The sequence below is a fragment of the Schistocerca piceifrons genome, chromosome 11, assembly GCF_021461385.2.
Source record: "Schistocerca piceifrons isolate TAMUIC-IGC-003096 chromosome 11, iqSchPice1.1, whole genome shotgun sequence".
NCBI classification, from domain to species: Eukaryota; Metazoa; Arthropoda; class Insecta; order Orthoptera; family Acrididae; genus Schistocerca; species Schistocerca piceifrons.
The window spans coordinates 88,675,668-88,694,052 of record NC_060148.1 but is presented as its reverse complement, the minus strand read 5'-3'; the positions used below and the strand labels follow the sequence as shown (position 1 = coordinate 88,694,052).

At 40.3% G+C, this 18,385-nt stretch overlaps 1 protein-coding gene across 1 annotated transcript in view; it reads left to right on the top strand.

Moving 5' to 3' along the window:
• The window catches only part of LOC124719735 (serine hydroxymethyltransferase, mitochondrial-like), a 183,640-nt gene extending 166,093 nt beyond the window's left edge, over positions 1-17,547 (top strand). The window contains exons 9-10 of the mRNA XM_047244937.1: positions 17,227-17,334; positions 17,417-17,547. Of these exons, the coding sequence (XP_047100893.1) occupies positions 17,227-17,334; positions 17,417-17,547 (239 nt within the window). The remainder of the gene's footprint in view (positions 1-17,226; positions 17,335-17,416) is intronic.
• The last annotated feature ends 838 nt before the right edge of the window (positions 17,548-18,385 follow it).

The window sequence follows — 18,385 nt, the reverse complement described above, 5'->3', positions numbered from 1 at the left end:
GATCTTTCTTTCTATGTATTCGCAGCACATTACACTTGTCTACATTGAGATTCAATTGCCATTCCCTGCACCATGCGTCAATTCACTGCAGATCCTCCTGCATTTCAGTACAATTTTCCATTGTTACAACCTCTCGATGTACCACAGCATCATCCGCAAAAAGCCTCAGTGAACTTCCGATGTCATCCACAAGGTCATTTACATATATTGTGAATAGCAACGGTCCTACGACATTCTCATGCTGCACATCTGAAATCACTCTTACTTTGGAAGACTTCTCTCCATGGAGAATGACATGCTGCATTCTGTTATCTAGGAACTCTTCAGTCCAATCACACAAATGGTCTGATAGTCCATATGCTCTTACTTTGTTCATTAAACGACTGTGGGAAACTGTATCGAACGCCTTGCGGAAGTCAAGAAACACGGCATCTACCTGCGAACCCGTGTCTATGGCCCTCTGAGTCTCGTGGACGAATAGCGCGAGCTGGGTTTCACACGACCGTCTTTTTCGAAACCCATGCTGATTCCTACAGAGTAAATTTCTAGTCTCCAGAAAAGTCTTTCTGAATAGTGTAATAAGTAGTACGTGGTTAAAAAACAAATATTGTACTAAACTAATCAGGGACCACCCTATCAAATCGTTTTGTTGGTAATGGGAAAGAAACCGACACTTTCTGTGAGCACTGGGTGTTACATGAATTATGCGATGAGCAGTATTTGCTCGATATGAAGATGGTATCTGTTCTTCTCGACATGTCTGAAAGAACAGATACCATCTTCATACAAACAAGGCTTACCGGCCTATGATCTTCAGTGCAGATGCACTCACAGTGCTCAAACTCTTACGGGAATCGGTAGACTGAGTATAGTGGGCAGGGGCACTGCGAATGTAGTGTGTGGACAACAAGTTGGAAATGTGGGTCTCACAGGGAGCATGCAAGGAATAAGTCCCTGCAGTCGCACTATCCTCTGTGTCCTTGATGGCTCAGTCAGATAGAGAGTCTGCCATGTAAGCAGGAGAGCCCGGGTTCGAGTTCCGGTCGGGGCACACATTTGCAACTCTCCCTGTTGATATTCATCGACGCCTGTAAGCAACTAATGGTCTGGATTTCAGTATTTGTTTGAGGTGGCTCCAGCTACAGATGGCGAAAATGAAATCGGAAATATCCGCCAAAATACCAGAGAAAATGCACGTGTCAGCTCTTACAAAGTACACCAGTATACACATGTAGCGTCTATGTGAAGAATATAAATTACACACACACACACACACACACACACACACGCACGCACACACACACACACACACACAGAGAGAGAGAGAGAGAGAGAGAGAGAGAGAGAGAGAGAGAGTGCGCGCAAACTCGCCGATGACATTGTAATTCTGTCAGAGACAGCGAAGGACCTGGAAGAGCTGTTGAACGAAATGGACAGTGTCTTGAAAGGAGGATATAAGATGAACATCAACAAAAGCAAAAAGAGGATAACGGAATGTAGTCGAATTAAGTCGGGTGATGCTGAGGGAATTAGATTAGGAAATGAGACGCTTAAAGTAGTAAATGAGTTTTGCTATTTGGAGAGCAAAATAACTGATGATGGTCGAAGTAGAGAAGATATAAAATGTAGACTGGCAATGGCAAGGAAAGTGTTTCTGAAGAAGAGAAATTTGTTAACATCGAGTATAGATTTAAGTGTCAGGAAGTCGTTTCTGAAAGTATTTGTATGGAGTGTCGTTTCTGAAAGTATTTGTATAGAGTGTAGCCATGTATGGAAGTGAAACGTGGATGACAAATAGTTTGGACAAGAAGAGAACAGAAGCTTTTGAAATGTGGTGCTACAGAAGAATGCTGAAGATTAGATGGGTAGCTCACATAACTAATGGTGAGGTATTGAATAGAATTGGGGAGAAGAGGAGTTTGTGGCACAACTTGACTAGAAGAAGGGATCGGTTGGTAGGACATGTTCTGAGGCATCAAGGGATCACAAATTTAGCATTGGAGGGCAGCGTGGAGGGTAAAAATCATAGAGGGAGGCCAAGAGATGAATACACTGAACAGATTCAGAAGGATGTAGGTTGCAGTAGGTACTGGGAGATGAAGAAGCTTGCACAGGATAGAGTAGCATGGAGAGCTGCATCAAACCAGTCTCAGGACTGAAGACCACCACAACAACAACAACATTGAAAGGAACACAGTTTGAACTCCATTCTGAAAGGGGCTTTTTTGGCATGCTTCCAACAGGGGTGGCACCACTGGGAGAGGTGTGTGGAATCCCAAGGGAGCTTCTTTCAGGATGATTAGGTGGCCAACACTCCAGGTAAACCAGTTTTTTTTCCTCTGGCAGAGGTCAGATACTTTTCTAACACACCACATATACAGGTTGATCAATCCATAACACAAACACCTAGCAGGGATTTTGTTGTTTATCCAACAGCCTGCAGTGCTGGTGGGGAGTGTATTTTCCCTCTGTTGTGAGGTTTTTGTTTGTTAGGTGAGACAATACAGTATACTTAGTGAGCATGTTTCAAGTGAAATGGTGACATGCAAGCATTCTCTTCAGCAAGAGATTGATTTCTTTATTAATCCATGTAACAATTTACATTGTGTGGATTTCATCAGCAAAATCATATACAATACAATATACCTACAATTTAGACGCATAAAATTAATATTTACGCACATTTTTGAAGTATCTTACATTAGTTTCACATCCTTATGTAATTTTCTTATAGTACTGTACAATTCTGGATTTCATATTATAATTATTTCTTCATGTATTACAATGTGGGCTACTTTAATTACGCCACATGTTTTAATTCAGATAGTCCGTTACTGCGTAATAACTTTTATTTAATAAAAATTTTTGTAGTTTTGTTTTGAACTGTCCAATTGTGTCAATATCTTCTATAATTTGGGGTAATTTATTATATAATTTAACAGCATTGTCCAACAAACCCAGCTGAGTTTTAACTTTATTTTTCCTCTCTACATGCAGATTGTATTGGTTTTTGGTTTCATAGCTGTGTACTAAAGAATATTTATTTATTTATTTATTTATTTATTTATTTTTTTTTTTTTTTTACATACATAATACTTTGAAAAATGTATTCACAGGGGATAGTTAGGATTTCCAGCTTTTGGAAATGTTCAAGGCAGTGAGCCCTACTGCCACTCCTGGTTATTACACGAATTGCTCTTTTCTGTAATTTGAAAACTATTTGAATATTTTTACTGTTGACTATCCCCCAAAATATTATTCCATAGGTAACAACAGAGTGGATATAAGAAAAATATACAGATCTGACACATGTAGTATCACACGCTGCATGCTGTAGCAATTATGTTACTAAGTTGTTGGTGTTAGGACAGCAACCAGTCACAAATTTACTTTGAGTTCCTTTATTCAAAGGAAACCGTTACCAGTTTCGAATCATTGCGATTCATCGTCAGACAGTTTACATGCTTTCTTTCTGACATTTGGTGTGTTTTTATAGATTAATTGTCGTGAAACGTCGGTTTCGAGTGATTGTTTCCATAACGTTCATCCAATCGATGTAAATACATTCCCACTGCATCCTCGTTGTTGCACACGTAATAGTTTTCACTGTACACGTTAGATTTGTCGCTGAGATCATTCCAACCACGCACCACATGTTTTGGTACATACAAAGAGCTTACTAACACCAACAACATTTGTCTTCAAAAACAGCCACGGTTTCCAACATGTCATCATATGACAAAATTGCATGTTACTAAGTATTTTAATATGTTCTTCCCACTTTAACTGACTGTCAGCATGCATACCAAGAAATTTTGTGTAGTTTACACATTCTATAGTTTCATCATTTAAATTAAAGTTGTTATAGTGTGGTTTTTTTGCAGACATTAAAAAGTTCACAGCACTTTTTTTTTTTATGTGCATACAGAATCAGGAATCAGCACTTGCAGTATGGAGATTATTATGAGAGAAACTTCCTGATGATTGAGTTCCTGGTAGGAGTGCTATTTATTGATTGATAAATAAATTTCATGATGCAGGAAGTGTTCCTGGCAGGAAACGTAGACTACCACATTCAGTAGACACAGAAGAAACCCAGGATAACATTGGGCATGCTCTGGAAATGGGAATTTGATATGGTTCTGTTCAAATGGCTAAAAAGTTATCCAAGTTACAATCCTACAAAAATTACTGCAGTGCAAGAACTTAAACAAGGTGACCCGCAAAAATGTTTTGGTCTCGTACGTGATTTTGAATAGGGTGTGTGACGGATGAAGTGATCCTCACCTAACTTTGTTTTTGCAGATGAATCATGGTTCCTCCTAAGTTGATACGTTAATTTGCAAAATAATCATTACTGGCAGGCTGAATAGCCAAATATAAAATATCAGATGCCCGTGCAGGATGAAAAAGTAGGAGTGTGCATGACGCAAAAGTAGTAGTTTGACGCACTATTAGTGGTGGGAGAATAACGGACCCTATTTTATTTTCCAGGAAACAGGTGACAGTGAGAGATATGTGCAATACATTTTGCGGCCTTCTTTGGACCAGTTAACAAAGAGATAACTTACTTTCATGATCTTTCAGCAAGACTGCAATGACACATATAGCCAACTTCTCATTACAGGAAATTCATGATGTGTTTCAAGATAAGAGTTATCGCTAACAACATATGGCCTCCTCATTCCCCCAATTTAATCCCCTGCGATTTTTATCTCTGGGGACCACTAAAAGAGAAAGTGTAAAAATAAAATCCACACACATTACATGAACTTAAAAAAAATTCCTCACGAAATTGGTGCCATTCCTCAGAGGGTACTGCAGATTCTAATGAGTAGTTTCCTAAGCAGCTGTCAGAAATGCTTGAACAATGAAGGGAGGCAATTCCAGTATAGCCTAGCTTAATATATGTGAGTAACGAACTTTTATTTTTAACTGGTTAAGTTATGTATGTTCAAAATAACTAATGCTACAATGCGTACTACACACATCAAAAAAAAGTTTTGCATCACCTCGATTCTGAGCATTCCAGAGCATGTACAGAAAATACAGATCAACATAAGCATCAATTCCACCCTCTTTATTGCTCATGGAAACCACACATTGCATGTTGTACCACCGTACAGTGAGACCTTCAGAGGTGATGGTCCAGATTGCTGTACACACCGGAACCTCTAATATCCAGTAGCATGTCCTCTTCCATTGATGCATGCCTGTCTTCATTGTGGTATACTATCCACAAGTTCATCAAGGCACTGTTGGTCCAGATTGTCCCACTTGGCAATGGCAATTTGGCATAGATCCCTCAGAGTGGTTGGTGGGTCACATTGTCGATAAACAACCCTTTTCAATCTATACCAGGCCTGTTCGATAGGGTTCATGTCAGGAGAACATGCTGCCCACTCTAGTCGAGCGAAGGCATTATCCTGATGGAAGTCATTCACAAGATGTGCACGATGGAGGCTCAAATTGTCGCATGAACGAAGACGAATGCCTCGTCGACATGGTTGCACTATTGGTCGGTAGATGGCATTCACGTATCGTACAGCCGTTATGGTGCCTTCCTTGACCACCAGCGGCATATATTGGCACCCCATAATGCCACCCCAAAACAGCAGGGAATCTTCACTTTGCTGCACTCGCTGGGCAGTGTGGCTAAGGCATTCATCCTCACCGAGTTGCCTCCAAACGCGTCTCCGACGATTGATTGAAGGCATATGCAACACTCATCGGTAAAAAGAATGTGATGCCAATCCTGAGCGGTCCATTCGGCATGCTGTTGGGCCCATCTGTACTGCGCGACACGGTGTCGTGGTTCCAAAGATGGACCTCGTCATGTACGTCGGGAGTGAAGTTGTGCATCATGCAGCCTATTGTGCACAGTTTGAGTCATAACATGACGTCCTGTGGCTGCACAAAAAGTATTATTCAACACGGTGGCATTGCTGTCAGGGTTCCTCTGAGCCATAATCCCTTGGTAGTGGTCATCCACTGCAGTAGTAGCCCTTGGGTGGCCTGAGCAAGGCATGTCATCAACAGTTCCTGTCTCTCTGTCTCCTCCATGTCTGAACAACATCGCTTTGGTTCACTCTGAGACACCTGAACACATCCCTTGTTGACAGCCCTCCCTGGCACAAACTAACAATGCAGATGTGATCGAACCGCGGTATTGATCATCTAGGCACGGTTGAACTACAGACAACACAAGTTGTGTACCTCCTTCCTGGTGGAGTGAGTGGAACTGATCAGCTGTTGGTCCCCCTCTACCTAATGGCGCTGCTTATGCGTGGTTGTTTACATCTTTGAGTGGATTTAGTAACGTCTCTGAACAGTCAAAGGGACTGTGTTTGTGATACCATACCCACAGTCAAGGTCTATCTTCAGGAGTTCTGGGAATTGGGGTGATGCAAAACTTTTTTTGATGTGTGTATATTTACTGCAGACCTCCTGTCCCACATGCTGTTGGCATACCAGCCACCCTTGCTGACCGACCACACACTGCAAAAGTGGTTGCATTACCGATTTGTCAACCGATATTTGAAGCTGCGTTTTGTGATCAAGTGTTTTTCTTTCTATCTCTCCCCCTCCACCCCACCCCCCCTCCCTCTCCCTCAAATCCTTCGCCAGACTGTATTGTATCAGTTGATACCTTCTTTTTCAAAAAAAATTGTGCCACAGATCTCTTTCCTCCCTGATTCGATCAGTACCTCCTCGTTAGTTGCTTCATAAATCCAAGTAATTTTTAGCATTCTTCAGTAGCACCACATTTCAGAAGCTTCTGTTCTCTTATTGTCTGAACTGCTTATTGTCCAAATTTCACTTTTGTTCCACACACAAACCTTTGGAAAAGACTTCCCAATACTAAAATGTTGTGGTCAGTATTAACAAGTTATATTTTTTTGGAAACATTTCTCTTACTATTGCTAGTCTTCATTTTGTTCTCTCTCTACTTCAGCTATTGTTAGTTATTTTGCTCCTCAAATAACTTTACTTGTCTGCCACATTATTTGTCTCATTTTCTGAAACATGGTTTTTAGAAATCCCTGTTACACACTTCTAGGACATGGAGAGGGGAGTGAGTAGATAATGTTTTGAATTGGAACCTATGTTTGGAATTGGACTGTTTTCTTGCTACAACCATTTGAAAATGTGTTGGTAACATGAACACTTTTACACGTAATTGATTAGGCATGACCCTTACAGTTCCGCTCCTTAATAGCCAAAGAAACTCCTTGTGTACTCGTTGACAGTTTCTCTTGAACATGATTCAGTATGGCGTCTTCAAATTTGGGTGGGTAGTGTCTCTTTGGAGCACCATGGTCATACCTGCTGATGGTAAAGATACCCTTTCTCAAAGGCATTGCATAATTGTGGTGAAAAGGGTATGCGATGGAGTCATACATTGTGCAGAATGATCTTGATAAAGGCAATGAGCAGCTCTTCCATTACTGTGAGCTTCGCCACCCCCGAGGATAACGTCGTAGGAACTGAGCGTTTCCAGACATGGGTTCCTATTCAGAATGTAACGTGCGAACTCCCCTGTACAAGTCCTAGAAGTTGGTAATGGGAATTTCCAAACGTCGTTTATAATTCTGTCGGCATCACATGATTTAATTTGACTGCATTTCAATACTCTTGTGTTATTTTTTGTGAATATTCATCTTACAATCTCTATTTGACATACTTTCACTCAACTGTTCTTCCAGGTGTTTTGCCATCTCTGAAAATCACATTGTCATCGACAGAGTAAAGTGATTTTATTTCTTCATCCTGAACTTTAATTCCATTTTCAAATTTGTCTTTAGTTTCCTTTACAGCTTGCTCAGGGTACAGATTGAATATGACTGGAAGTAGGCTACAATCCTGTCACACTCCCTTCTCAGCTATTGCTTTCCTTACACATCCTTTGACTCCTGTATCTACAATCTGTCTTCTGAATTAATTATAGAAGAACTTTCTTTCTTTTTATTTTATCCCAGCCCCCTACAGAATTTTAGAAAGTGCATCCCAGTCATAAGCTTTCCCTAAAACTTCAAACGCTATAAACGATGGTTTGCCTTTCTTGTCAATCTATCTTTTAAGGCAAGTCTGTGAGCATATTGCTACCATGACTTATTAAATTTATAATTTGGTAATATTAACCCCTGTCAATACCTGTCTTTTTGGAAGTGGAATTGTTATGTCTTATTGAAGTTTGGGGGGGGGGGGCGTGTTTCATATATCTTGCATTCTAAGTATAATACTTTTGTGTTGGTATATTGTTCCAAGGATCTCAATTCTGAGCTACATCTTCCATCATATTATTCACACAGTACCATACCTCACATCACACCTTCAGGTCCTTCCTCTTTCATTTCTGTAATATTGTCTTCAGGATAGTTTCTCTTTGTATGGTTCTTCCATATTCCTTCTCCCTTTCACCTTTCATCTGCAGTGGTACGTGGCTTTACACTTAATTATAGACTTACTATTTTATCAGTTGATTTGTTTTCACCACGTAACGCCCACTGTTTACGTCCTTCTTCATTGCTGAGCGATGTCTCACTTTTCGTTCTGACGCTGCAGCTCTTCCTCTCCTATATCTTTACTACTTTTTATCTATATAAATGAAGAACTATTGGTTTTATATCTAAAAACAAAGATGATGTGACTTACCAAATGAAAGTGCTGGCAGGTCGACAGACACACAAACAAACACAAACATACACACAAAATTCAAGCTTTCGCAACAAACTGTTGCCTCATCAGGAAAGAGGCAACAGTTTGTTGCGAAAGCTTGAATTTTGTGTGTATGTTTGTGTTTGTTTGTGTGTCTGTCGACCTGCCAGCACTTTCACTTGGTAAGTCACATCATCTTTGTTTTTAGATATATTTTTCCTACGTGGAATGTTTCCCTCTATTAGAACTATTGGTTTTGCCATTTAACAACTTTTTAATAACTGTGGAAGTATTACAGGCATCGGGTCCCACCTAATGTGTCACCCGCCTATACGTTTTACGTGAACCTTTCAAGACTTTATCGATCTGTTTACAAAGAGAAAGCAGAATATCTCTTCCTCTGACGTTGTCCAACGATGACCTAGGAAGCTCGACGCCATCGCAGCCCGGGCTCTTCCATGGCTCACGGTAGTTTGCAGCATTCGTTTCATTCCTCGCCCACTTGTCGCTACGTCGAACGTTCGTGGTGATCGTCGGGCAACGTCTTCCACATTATCTGCAACATAAATAAACTTTCTTCCCACAGTTTTTCTGAAAACCCAAAAACGAACTTAAAGAACATAATAATAACTGCTCTTACAATTATTCGTATAAGTCTTGGTCGATTTAATGAGGGGTGGGACAGGCCTAAGCCTTGTGACACCACACATCTTTCCCTTGTCAAATTTCCACAGTATCGTATCTCCCATCTTATCTCCATCTACATCCACTTCCCTTTCTATAATATTGCTTTCAAGTTCAAACATCTTCCTAGTATAGATACTCTATATGTTCCTTCCACCTTTCAGCTTTCCTTTCTTTACTTAGAACTGGTTTACCATATAAGTTCTTGATATTAATGTAACTGCTTCTCTTTTCTCCAAAGGCCTCTCAATTTTCCTGTAGGCAGTATCTTATCTTTCCTCTAGTGCAATATTCTTCTAAATTCTTACATTAGCCTCTAGCCATTCCTGCTTAGCAGTTTTGTACGTCCTGTCTGTCTCATTTTTTGTCCGCCCCTGGTAGCTGCGTGGTCAGTGCGACAGAATGTCAATCTTAAGGGCCCGGGTTCGGTTCCCAGCTGGGTCATAGGTTTTCTCCACTCAGTGACTGGGTGTTGTGTTGGCCTAATCACCATCATTTCATCCCCATTGACACGCAACTTGCCGAAGTGGCGTCAGATCGAAAGACTTGCACCCAGCAAACATTCTACCCCATGGGAGGCCCTAGTCACATGACATTTACATTTTACTCCCATTTTTTAAACATTTGTATTCACTTTTGCCTGATCCATTTGCTGCATTATTAATTTTCTCCTTTCAGAGTCTTGTGTGTTATCCAGGGATTTCTACTGGGCATTATCTTTCTGCCTATTTCATCGTCTACTATCTTCACTAATTCAGCTCTCATAGCTACCCATTTGCCTTCTACTATTCCCCCCTCTCTCAACCTCCCTGTCCACCTCCCACCATATTTCAGTCATTTGTTGTTAATGCTCCCTTTTGAATGTTCAATAACATCTATTCTTTTCAATTTCTCCAGATGCTATAGTGTTAATTTCCATCCATTCTGCAGTTTCTTCAGCTGTAATCTGTAGTCCATGAGCAATAAATTGTGATCAGATTCCACATTCTCTCCCTATTACAGCACCAATTGCATATCTCACTCTTTAGTTTCAAAATTCACAACAGTTTTCTTGCTTTGTAGTAATATCACCCATGGTCTAGGGGTAGCGTCTTTGATTCATAATCAAAATGTCTTTGGTCCTGGGTTCAATCCCCGCCACTGCCTAAATTTTGATAAATAATCAGCGTTGGCGGCTGAGGTCTTCCGGCATAAGAAGTCAGCCTCATTCTGCCAACGGCCTTGTCAAAGAGGGCGGAGGAGCGGATAGAGGTTCAGGGCACTCTCTTGTCCTAGGGGTGGGAAATTGCCCCTAAAGGCGGAAGAATCAGCAATGATCAACGACATGAGGATGCAGAAAGCAATGGAAACCACTGCATTAAAGACACGTAATGTGTATCCACAGGACATGTGGCCTGTATTTGAAGAAGTGTCATGATGATCTCTCCATTGGCAAAAGATTCCGGAATAGTCCCCAATTCGGATCTCTGGGAGGGGACTGCCAAGGGGGAGGTTACCATGAGAAAAAGATTGAATAATCAACGAAAGGATAACATTCTATGAGTCGGGGCGTGGAATGTCAGAAGCTTGAACATGGTAGGGAAACTAGAAAATCTGAAAAGGGAAATGCAAAGGCTCAATCTAGATATAGTAGGGGTCAGTGAAATGAAGTGGAAGGAAGACAAGGATTTCTGGTCAGATGAGTATCGGGTAATATCAACAGCAGCAGAAAATGGTATAACAGGTGTAGGATTCGTTATAAATAGGAAGGTAGGGCAGAGGGTGTGTTACTGTGAACAGTTCAGTGACCGGGTTGTTCTAATCAGAATCGACAGCAGACCAACACCGACAACGATAGTTCAGGTATACATGCCGACGTCACAAGCTGAAGATGAACAGATAGAGAAAGTGTATGAGGATAGTGAAAGGGTAATGCAGTATGTAAAGGGGGACGAAAATCTAGAAGTCATGGGCGACTGGAATGCAGTTGTAAGGGAAGGAGTAGAAGAAAAGGTTACAGGAGAATACGGGCTTGGGACAAGGAATGAAAGAGGAGAAAGACTAATTGAGTTCTGTAACAAGTTTCAGCTAGTAATAGCGAATACCCTGTTCAAAAATCACAAGAGGAGGAGGTATACTTGGAAAAGGCCGGGAGATACAGGAAGATTTCAATTAGATTACATCATGGTCAGACAGAGATCCCGAAATCAGATACTGGATTGTAAGGCATACTCAGGAGCAGATATAGAGTCAGATCACATTATGGTAGTGATGAAGAGTAGGCTGAAGCTCGAGACATTAGTCAGGAAGAATCAATACGCAAAGAAGTGGGATACGGAAGTACTAAGGAATGACGAGATACGTTTGAAGTTCTCTAACGCTATAGATACAGCAATAAGGAACAGCGCAGTAGGCAGTATGGTTGAAGAGGAATGGACATCTCTAAAAAGGGCCATCACAGAAGTTGGGAAGGAAAACATAGGTACAAAGAAGGTAGCTGCGAAGAAACCATGGGTAACAGAAGAAATACTTCAGTTGATTGATGAAAGGAGGAAGTACAAACATGTTCCGGGAAAATCAGGAATACAGAAATACAAGTCACTGAGGAATGAAATAAATAGGAAGTGCAGGGAAGCTAAGACGAAATGGCTGCAGGAAAAATGTGAAGACATGGAAAAAGATATGATTGTCGGAAGGACAGACTCGGCATACAGGAAAGTCAAAACAACCTTTGGTGACATTAAAAGCAACGGTGGTAACATTAAGAGTGCAACGGGAATTCCACTGTTAAATGCGGAGGAGAGAGCAGATAGGTGGGAAGAATACATTGAAAGCCTCTATGAGGGTGAAGATTTGTCTGATGTGATAGAAGAAGAAACAGGAGTCGATTTAGAAGAGATAGGGGATCCAGTATTAGAATCAAAATTTAAAAGAGCTTTGGAGGACTTACGGTCAAATAAGGCAGAAGGGATAGATAACATTCCATCAGAATTTCTAAAATCATTGGGGAAAGTGGCAACAAAACGACTATTCATGTTGGTGTGTAGAATATATGAGTCTGGCGATATACCATCTGACTTTCGGAAAAGCATCATCCACACAATTCCGAAGACGGCAAGAGCTGACAAGTATGAGACTTATCGCACAATCAGCTTAACAGCTCATGCATCGAAGCTGCTTACAAGAATAATATACAGAAGAATGGAAAAGAAAATTGAGAACGCACTAGGTGACGATCAGTTTGGCTTTAGGGAAAGTAAACGGACGAGAGAGGCAATTCTGACGTTACGGCTAATAATGGAAGCAAGGCTAAAGAAAAATCAAGACACTTTCATAGGATTTGTCGACCTGGAAAAAGCATTCGACAATATAAAATGGTGCAAGCTGTTCGAGATTCTGAAAAAAGTTGGGGTAAGCTATAGGGAGAGACGGGCCATATACAATATGTACAACAACCAAGAGGGAATAATAAGAGTGGACAATCAAGAACGAAGTGCTCATATTAAGAAGGGTGTAAGACAAGGCTGTAGCCTTTTGCCCCTACTCTTCAATCTGTACATCGAGGAAGCAATGATGGAAATAAAAGAAAGGTTCAGGAGTAGAATTAAAATACAAGGTGAAAGGATATCAATGATACGATTCACTGATGACACTGCTATCCTGAGTGAAAGTGAAGGAGAATTAAATGATCTGCTGAACGGAATGAACTGTCTAATGAGTACAGAGTATGGTTTGAGAGTAAATTGGAGAAAGACGAAGGTAATGAGAAGTAGTAGAAATGAGAACAGCGAGAAACTTAACATCAGGATTGATGGTCACGAAGTCAATGAAGTTAAGGAATTCTGCTACCTAGGCAGTAAAATAACCAATGACGGACGGAGCAAGGAGGACATCAAAAGCAGACTCGCAATGGCAAAAAAGGCATTTCTGGCCAAGAGAAGTCTACTAATATCAAATACCGGCCTTAATTTGAGGAAGAAATTTCTGAGGATGTACGTCTGGAGTACAGCATTGTATGGTAGTGAATCATGGACTGTGGGAACACTGGAACAGAAGAGAATTGAAGCATTTGAGATGTGGTGCTGTGGATGAATGTTGAAAATTAGGTGGACTGATAAGGTAAGGAATGAGGAGGTTCTACGCAGAATCGGAGAGGAAAGGAATATGTGGAAAACACTGATAAGGAGAAGGGACAGGATGATAGGACATCTGCTAAGACATGAGGGAATGACTTCCATGGTACTAGAGGGAGCTGTAGAGGGCAAAAACTGTAGAGGAAGACAGAGATTGGAATACGTCAAGCAAATAATTGAGGACGTAGGTTGCAAGTGCTACTCTGAGATGAAGAGGTTAGCACGGGAAAGGAATTCGTGGCGGGCCGCATCAAACCAGTCAGTAGACTGATGACCAAAAAAAAAAAAAAATTAATATCACATATCACATTTGCCTGCCTGGTTAGCCTTGTGGTCTAATGCACTGCTTTTCAGGTGGGAAGCAATGCTGGTCCCTGGCACGAATTCACCCAGCGGATTAGTGTCGAGGTCTGGTGTGCCGGCCAGCTTGTGGATGGTTTTTAAGGTAGTTTTCTATCTGCCTCGGCAAATGCGGGCTGGTTCCCCTTATTCCACCTCAGTTACACTATATAGACGGGGAGGGGGGGGGGGCACTGGTGGGCAAACCACACAATAACCCTGGGTTCGGTGTCCGGAGGCGGAGGGGTGAGTGGACTGCTGTAGCCTGTTATGGTGTTGTGTACCACTACGGCTACAGTGGGGACAAAGCCTCTCCATTGTTTCTAGGTCCCCAGTTAAATACAATACAATACAATACCACATTTTGTCTATAGTCTATTCCCAAAAGATACTGGATATTGTTTATTGCTGTAACCTTTGTTTCCTGTTTGTTGTATGTCCTCCAAACTGCAGTTTTCAAGTTGCTTTTCTTCTGAGCTTGGTGTGACAAAAGTTTGTTTTCAGATCTGTGATGTATTATCTAAAATTTACTGTTCACAATAAAGGGTTCCATAAGTAATAAAATAATATTGATGATCTTTGTGTTTTACTGGCATTTATTCAATAATGAGAACACTGGTGGCTGATTGTTCAGAAAATAACACCCTGAAACAGTTATAGCTCTTACAAAATATTACTCTGCTGCCACACAGTTCTTATGCAGAATTCTGCAGGGGACTAGGACTGTTGATATTTTTCAAAGTTTTGGGATTCCGATGTAGCGATATTTAAAAAAATATCACTATCGGCACTCGATATATTGAAAAATATCGTTGATATATTGACGGAAAAAATGTCGACGTATTTGCCTATAAAAATATTGGCTGCAAGTTGTAAATATACCGCTGATTGTAGAGCTGTATATGTAAGTACTGATTATATCTAAAAACAAAGATGATGTGACTTACCAAAAGAAAGTGCTGGCACGTCGATAGACACACAAACAAACACAAACATACACACAAATTTCAAGCTTTCGCAACCAACGGTTGCTTCATCAGGAAAGAGGGAAGGAGAGGGAAAGATGAAAGGATGTGGGTTTTAAGGGAGAGGGTAAGGAGTCATTCCAATCCTGGGAGCAGAAAGACTTACCTTAGGGGGAAAAAAGGACAGGTATACACTCACACACACACACACACACACACACACACATATCCATCCGCACATACACAGACACAAGCAGACATTTCTGCTTGTGTCTGTGTATGTGCGGATGGATATGTGTGTGTGTGTGTGTGTGTGTGTGTGTGAGTGTATACCTGTCCTTTTTTCCCCCTAAGGTAAGTCTTTCCGCTCCTGGGATTGGAATGACTCCTTACCCTCTCCCTTAAAACCCACATCCTTTCGTCTTTCCCTCCCCTTCCCTGATGAACCAACCATGGGTTGCAGGAGCTTGAAATTTGTGTGTGTGTTTGTGCATTTTTTATTGTGTCTATCTACCAGCACTTTCTTGTTTGGTAAGTCACAGCATCTTTGTTTTTAGATATATTTTTCCCACATGGAATGTTTCCCTTTATTATATTCATATCATTAATAATTAATGATTTATTATTAGATGTTCTATACATCAACAAGCTAGTAGTCTAATTACACCTCGTAGAGCAAGAATTGAAAGAAAATCAATGCACATTCGCACTAGGGGATAACCACTATGCTAGCAATGATAACTGCATGCAAGTGGCACAAAAAAAAGGTGTCCACTGGGTCCGTCATACGGTTTCGTCAAATAAAAGAGTTGCCTGGAACACTGCGTGTTGGCTTCCCTGTTTTTTTCATTTCTGCAAATGCCAGCGACCTAGAAGCTGTAGTGTCAAAATTGCATCAGGAAGTTAGACATTTAAGTTCCTGTTGGTAGTGGTGAGCACCGATTACGTCAGCATTTCCTCACACACATCTCTGCCCACTGCAAATATGAATCTTGTCTTTTAGATTTTTGTTCATTATTTTCAGGAAATGTTTTTGAAGAATACCAATGTGAAGGAATAGTATGCTAGTCACATTAAAAATTGTTTTTTACCACAATCGGTGTGCTATTTCTTCACTTCAAAAATCTTGCTAGTCCATTCACACTGCCATCCCCAGTGAAATTGGTGTTTTTCTTTTGTGTCACATATACTTGTTTCACACAGTCAAAGAGAAAAAGTGTATGTGATGAAAGCTCAAAAGGAAGGTCTCCTTTACACGGTGAAAGTAAAATTATTTTCTACTACAGTTTCAAACAAACAAATCAGTTCTGATTTACACCAATATGATTCTATGAATCAAAGCTAAATTTGTGTTCCATTTGTAATAATGTCATGTTTAGGAGAGGAGATTTTAGTGTTTAACGTCCCGTCGACAACGAGGTCATTAGAGACGGAGCGCAAGCTTGGGTTAGGGAAGGATGGGGAAGGAAATTGGCCATGCCCTTTCAAAGGATCCATCCCGGCATTTGCCTGAAGCGATTTAGGGAAATCACGGAAAACCTAAATCAGGATGGCCGGAGACGGGATTGAACCGTCGTCCTCCCGAATGCGAGTCCAGTGTGCTAACCACTGCGCCACCTTGCTCGGTGTCATGTTTACATGAAAGGTAAACTGTGAAACATTTTTGAACATGTCTTGAGGAGTGAAACTGGATTGCGGAATATAAGATTACTGCTGTTCATACCTCCATTATGAACAAAGTTACAAGAAAAGCAATCATATTGGTTAATACCCCCCTGGTAGTTAACAACATTTTCTTGATACGTTTCCTGTTTTCCTGCTGGACAAACAAATTGCTTGGGGCTGGCCAAAATGAATGGGACTCCTAATCAAAGATTTAGAAAATTATTTAAGTATAGGTATTTCACAAAGTTCAAACTAACACAATTTTAGTTACCAACATAGTGTGATTAACATACTTTTCCTTATACATGCCCTGCTGAATATTCATGTCCTACTCTTTTGGATCAGAATTTAAGCAGTATTTGCCATTATGTTTTGTGCATAAACAGTGAAATCCTTACATTAAAATACCTTTCAAATTATTTTATATCAAGCAAAATCAAACATATGTCCGTAATCAGCTACAGACAGCAAATCAGCATATAGCAGTCTTCCAGCAAATGTTTATTAGCAGAGTTGAAATTTTTCAGATTACATAGTACCATGAAGTTTTAAATACTAATGTGCCCTTTGAGAGAAATTCCTCAGCAAAACTAACTGCACTATAGTAATCACCAACATAAATTACTGTATGTATAATAATAATCTGAAAAGCAAAGCCTGTGAAGTAATTTTGGTATTTATTAGAAAATTATAGTCTGAAAGTAAATTGCAAACAACTTGTCAGTACCTTTCCTTCTCAATGACAAGTTGGTTTATTATGTATCGTTGCACACATTAACTATTCTCATTTCTCCATATAACAGGTGTGCCCGCTTTGACCTCACGGCAATTCAAAGAGCAGGATTTCATGAAGGTTCTCGAGTTCTTTAACAGGGCCGTTGAGATTGCTGCCGAGGCATCGAAAAAGTCCGGTAGGTTGTTTCGTGCAAACTGTGTGGAAGGTCTGTGTACAGCAAACAAATGTGGTATGTAAGTGGCTGTTTCTTCTTCTAGGTCCAAAAATTAAGGAATTCCAGGGTGTTTTAGCAAATGATGCAACAATATGTTCAAAGATAGAGAAACTGAAAGAAGAGGTTTGCAGATTTGCTTTGTGCTACCCAATGCCTGGATTTGACGACCATTAAATAAAAGTAAAATAATCGTGCTCTGTGTGCCTAGGGGGCAGTTAAATCTGATAATTTGACTATTGACTTAATGACTGTCTTACTTATTACATGTTAGTTTCTGACATGTTTATTTATTTCTTTTTAGTGCAAGTTTTTAATTTCTCCTGTGTTTTCTAAGTTAGGTCAAATGTATCATATAACAACAGAATTTACGCAAGCCGGTATGGACAACTTACAACTGGAAAATTTTGAAAAAGACATTTGCTATTTCATTACCCTTGTCTGGTACATGTAAGTTTTCTGTAGGAAATATTTGAATAACTGAATATTTGTTAATTATCAGCTGAATCCATTTGCCAGTTGATACGCAAAGTATGTCTGTATCCGTTTTGTAATGGAGATGTAATATCTGTACATTATTTCTCTGTAAGTATAAAATAAAAACATGGTATCAACAATCACAGTGTTTTATAATACAGATTTGAATTTTTATAGCTCAGCTAGAGGAAATCTGCTCATCAAGCGGCAGTAGAGAGAAAAACATCAAAAGATACAAAATTGCTAGTTTTTCCAATTGGAACACCCTTCTCTTGAAAGAGTTTAGAAAAAGATTGGAGGAAAAAAGATTACTAAGTCATAAAGCCTGAGAATATGTTAGATGGCAGCCAGTTGGGGTTTAGGAAAAGTAAGGGCACCAGAGAGGTAGTTCTGATGTTGCGATTGATAATGGAAGCAAGGCATAGGGCAATTCAAGTCAGCTCCATGTTATTTGGGGAACTGTAAGAAGCACTCAGTAATGGTGCACAGTGTTCCAAATTGTCAGAAGAATAGGTGTAATCTACGGGGAAAGACTGTT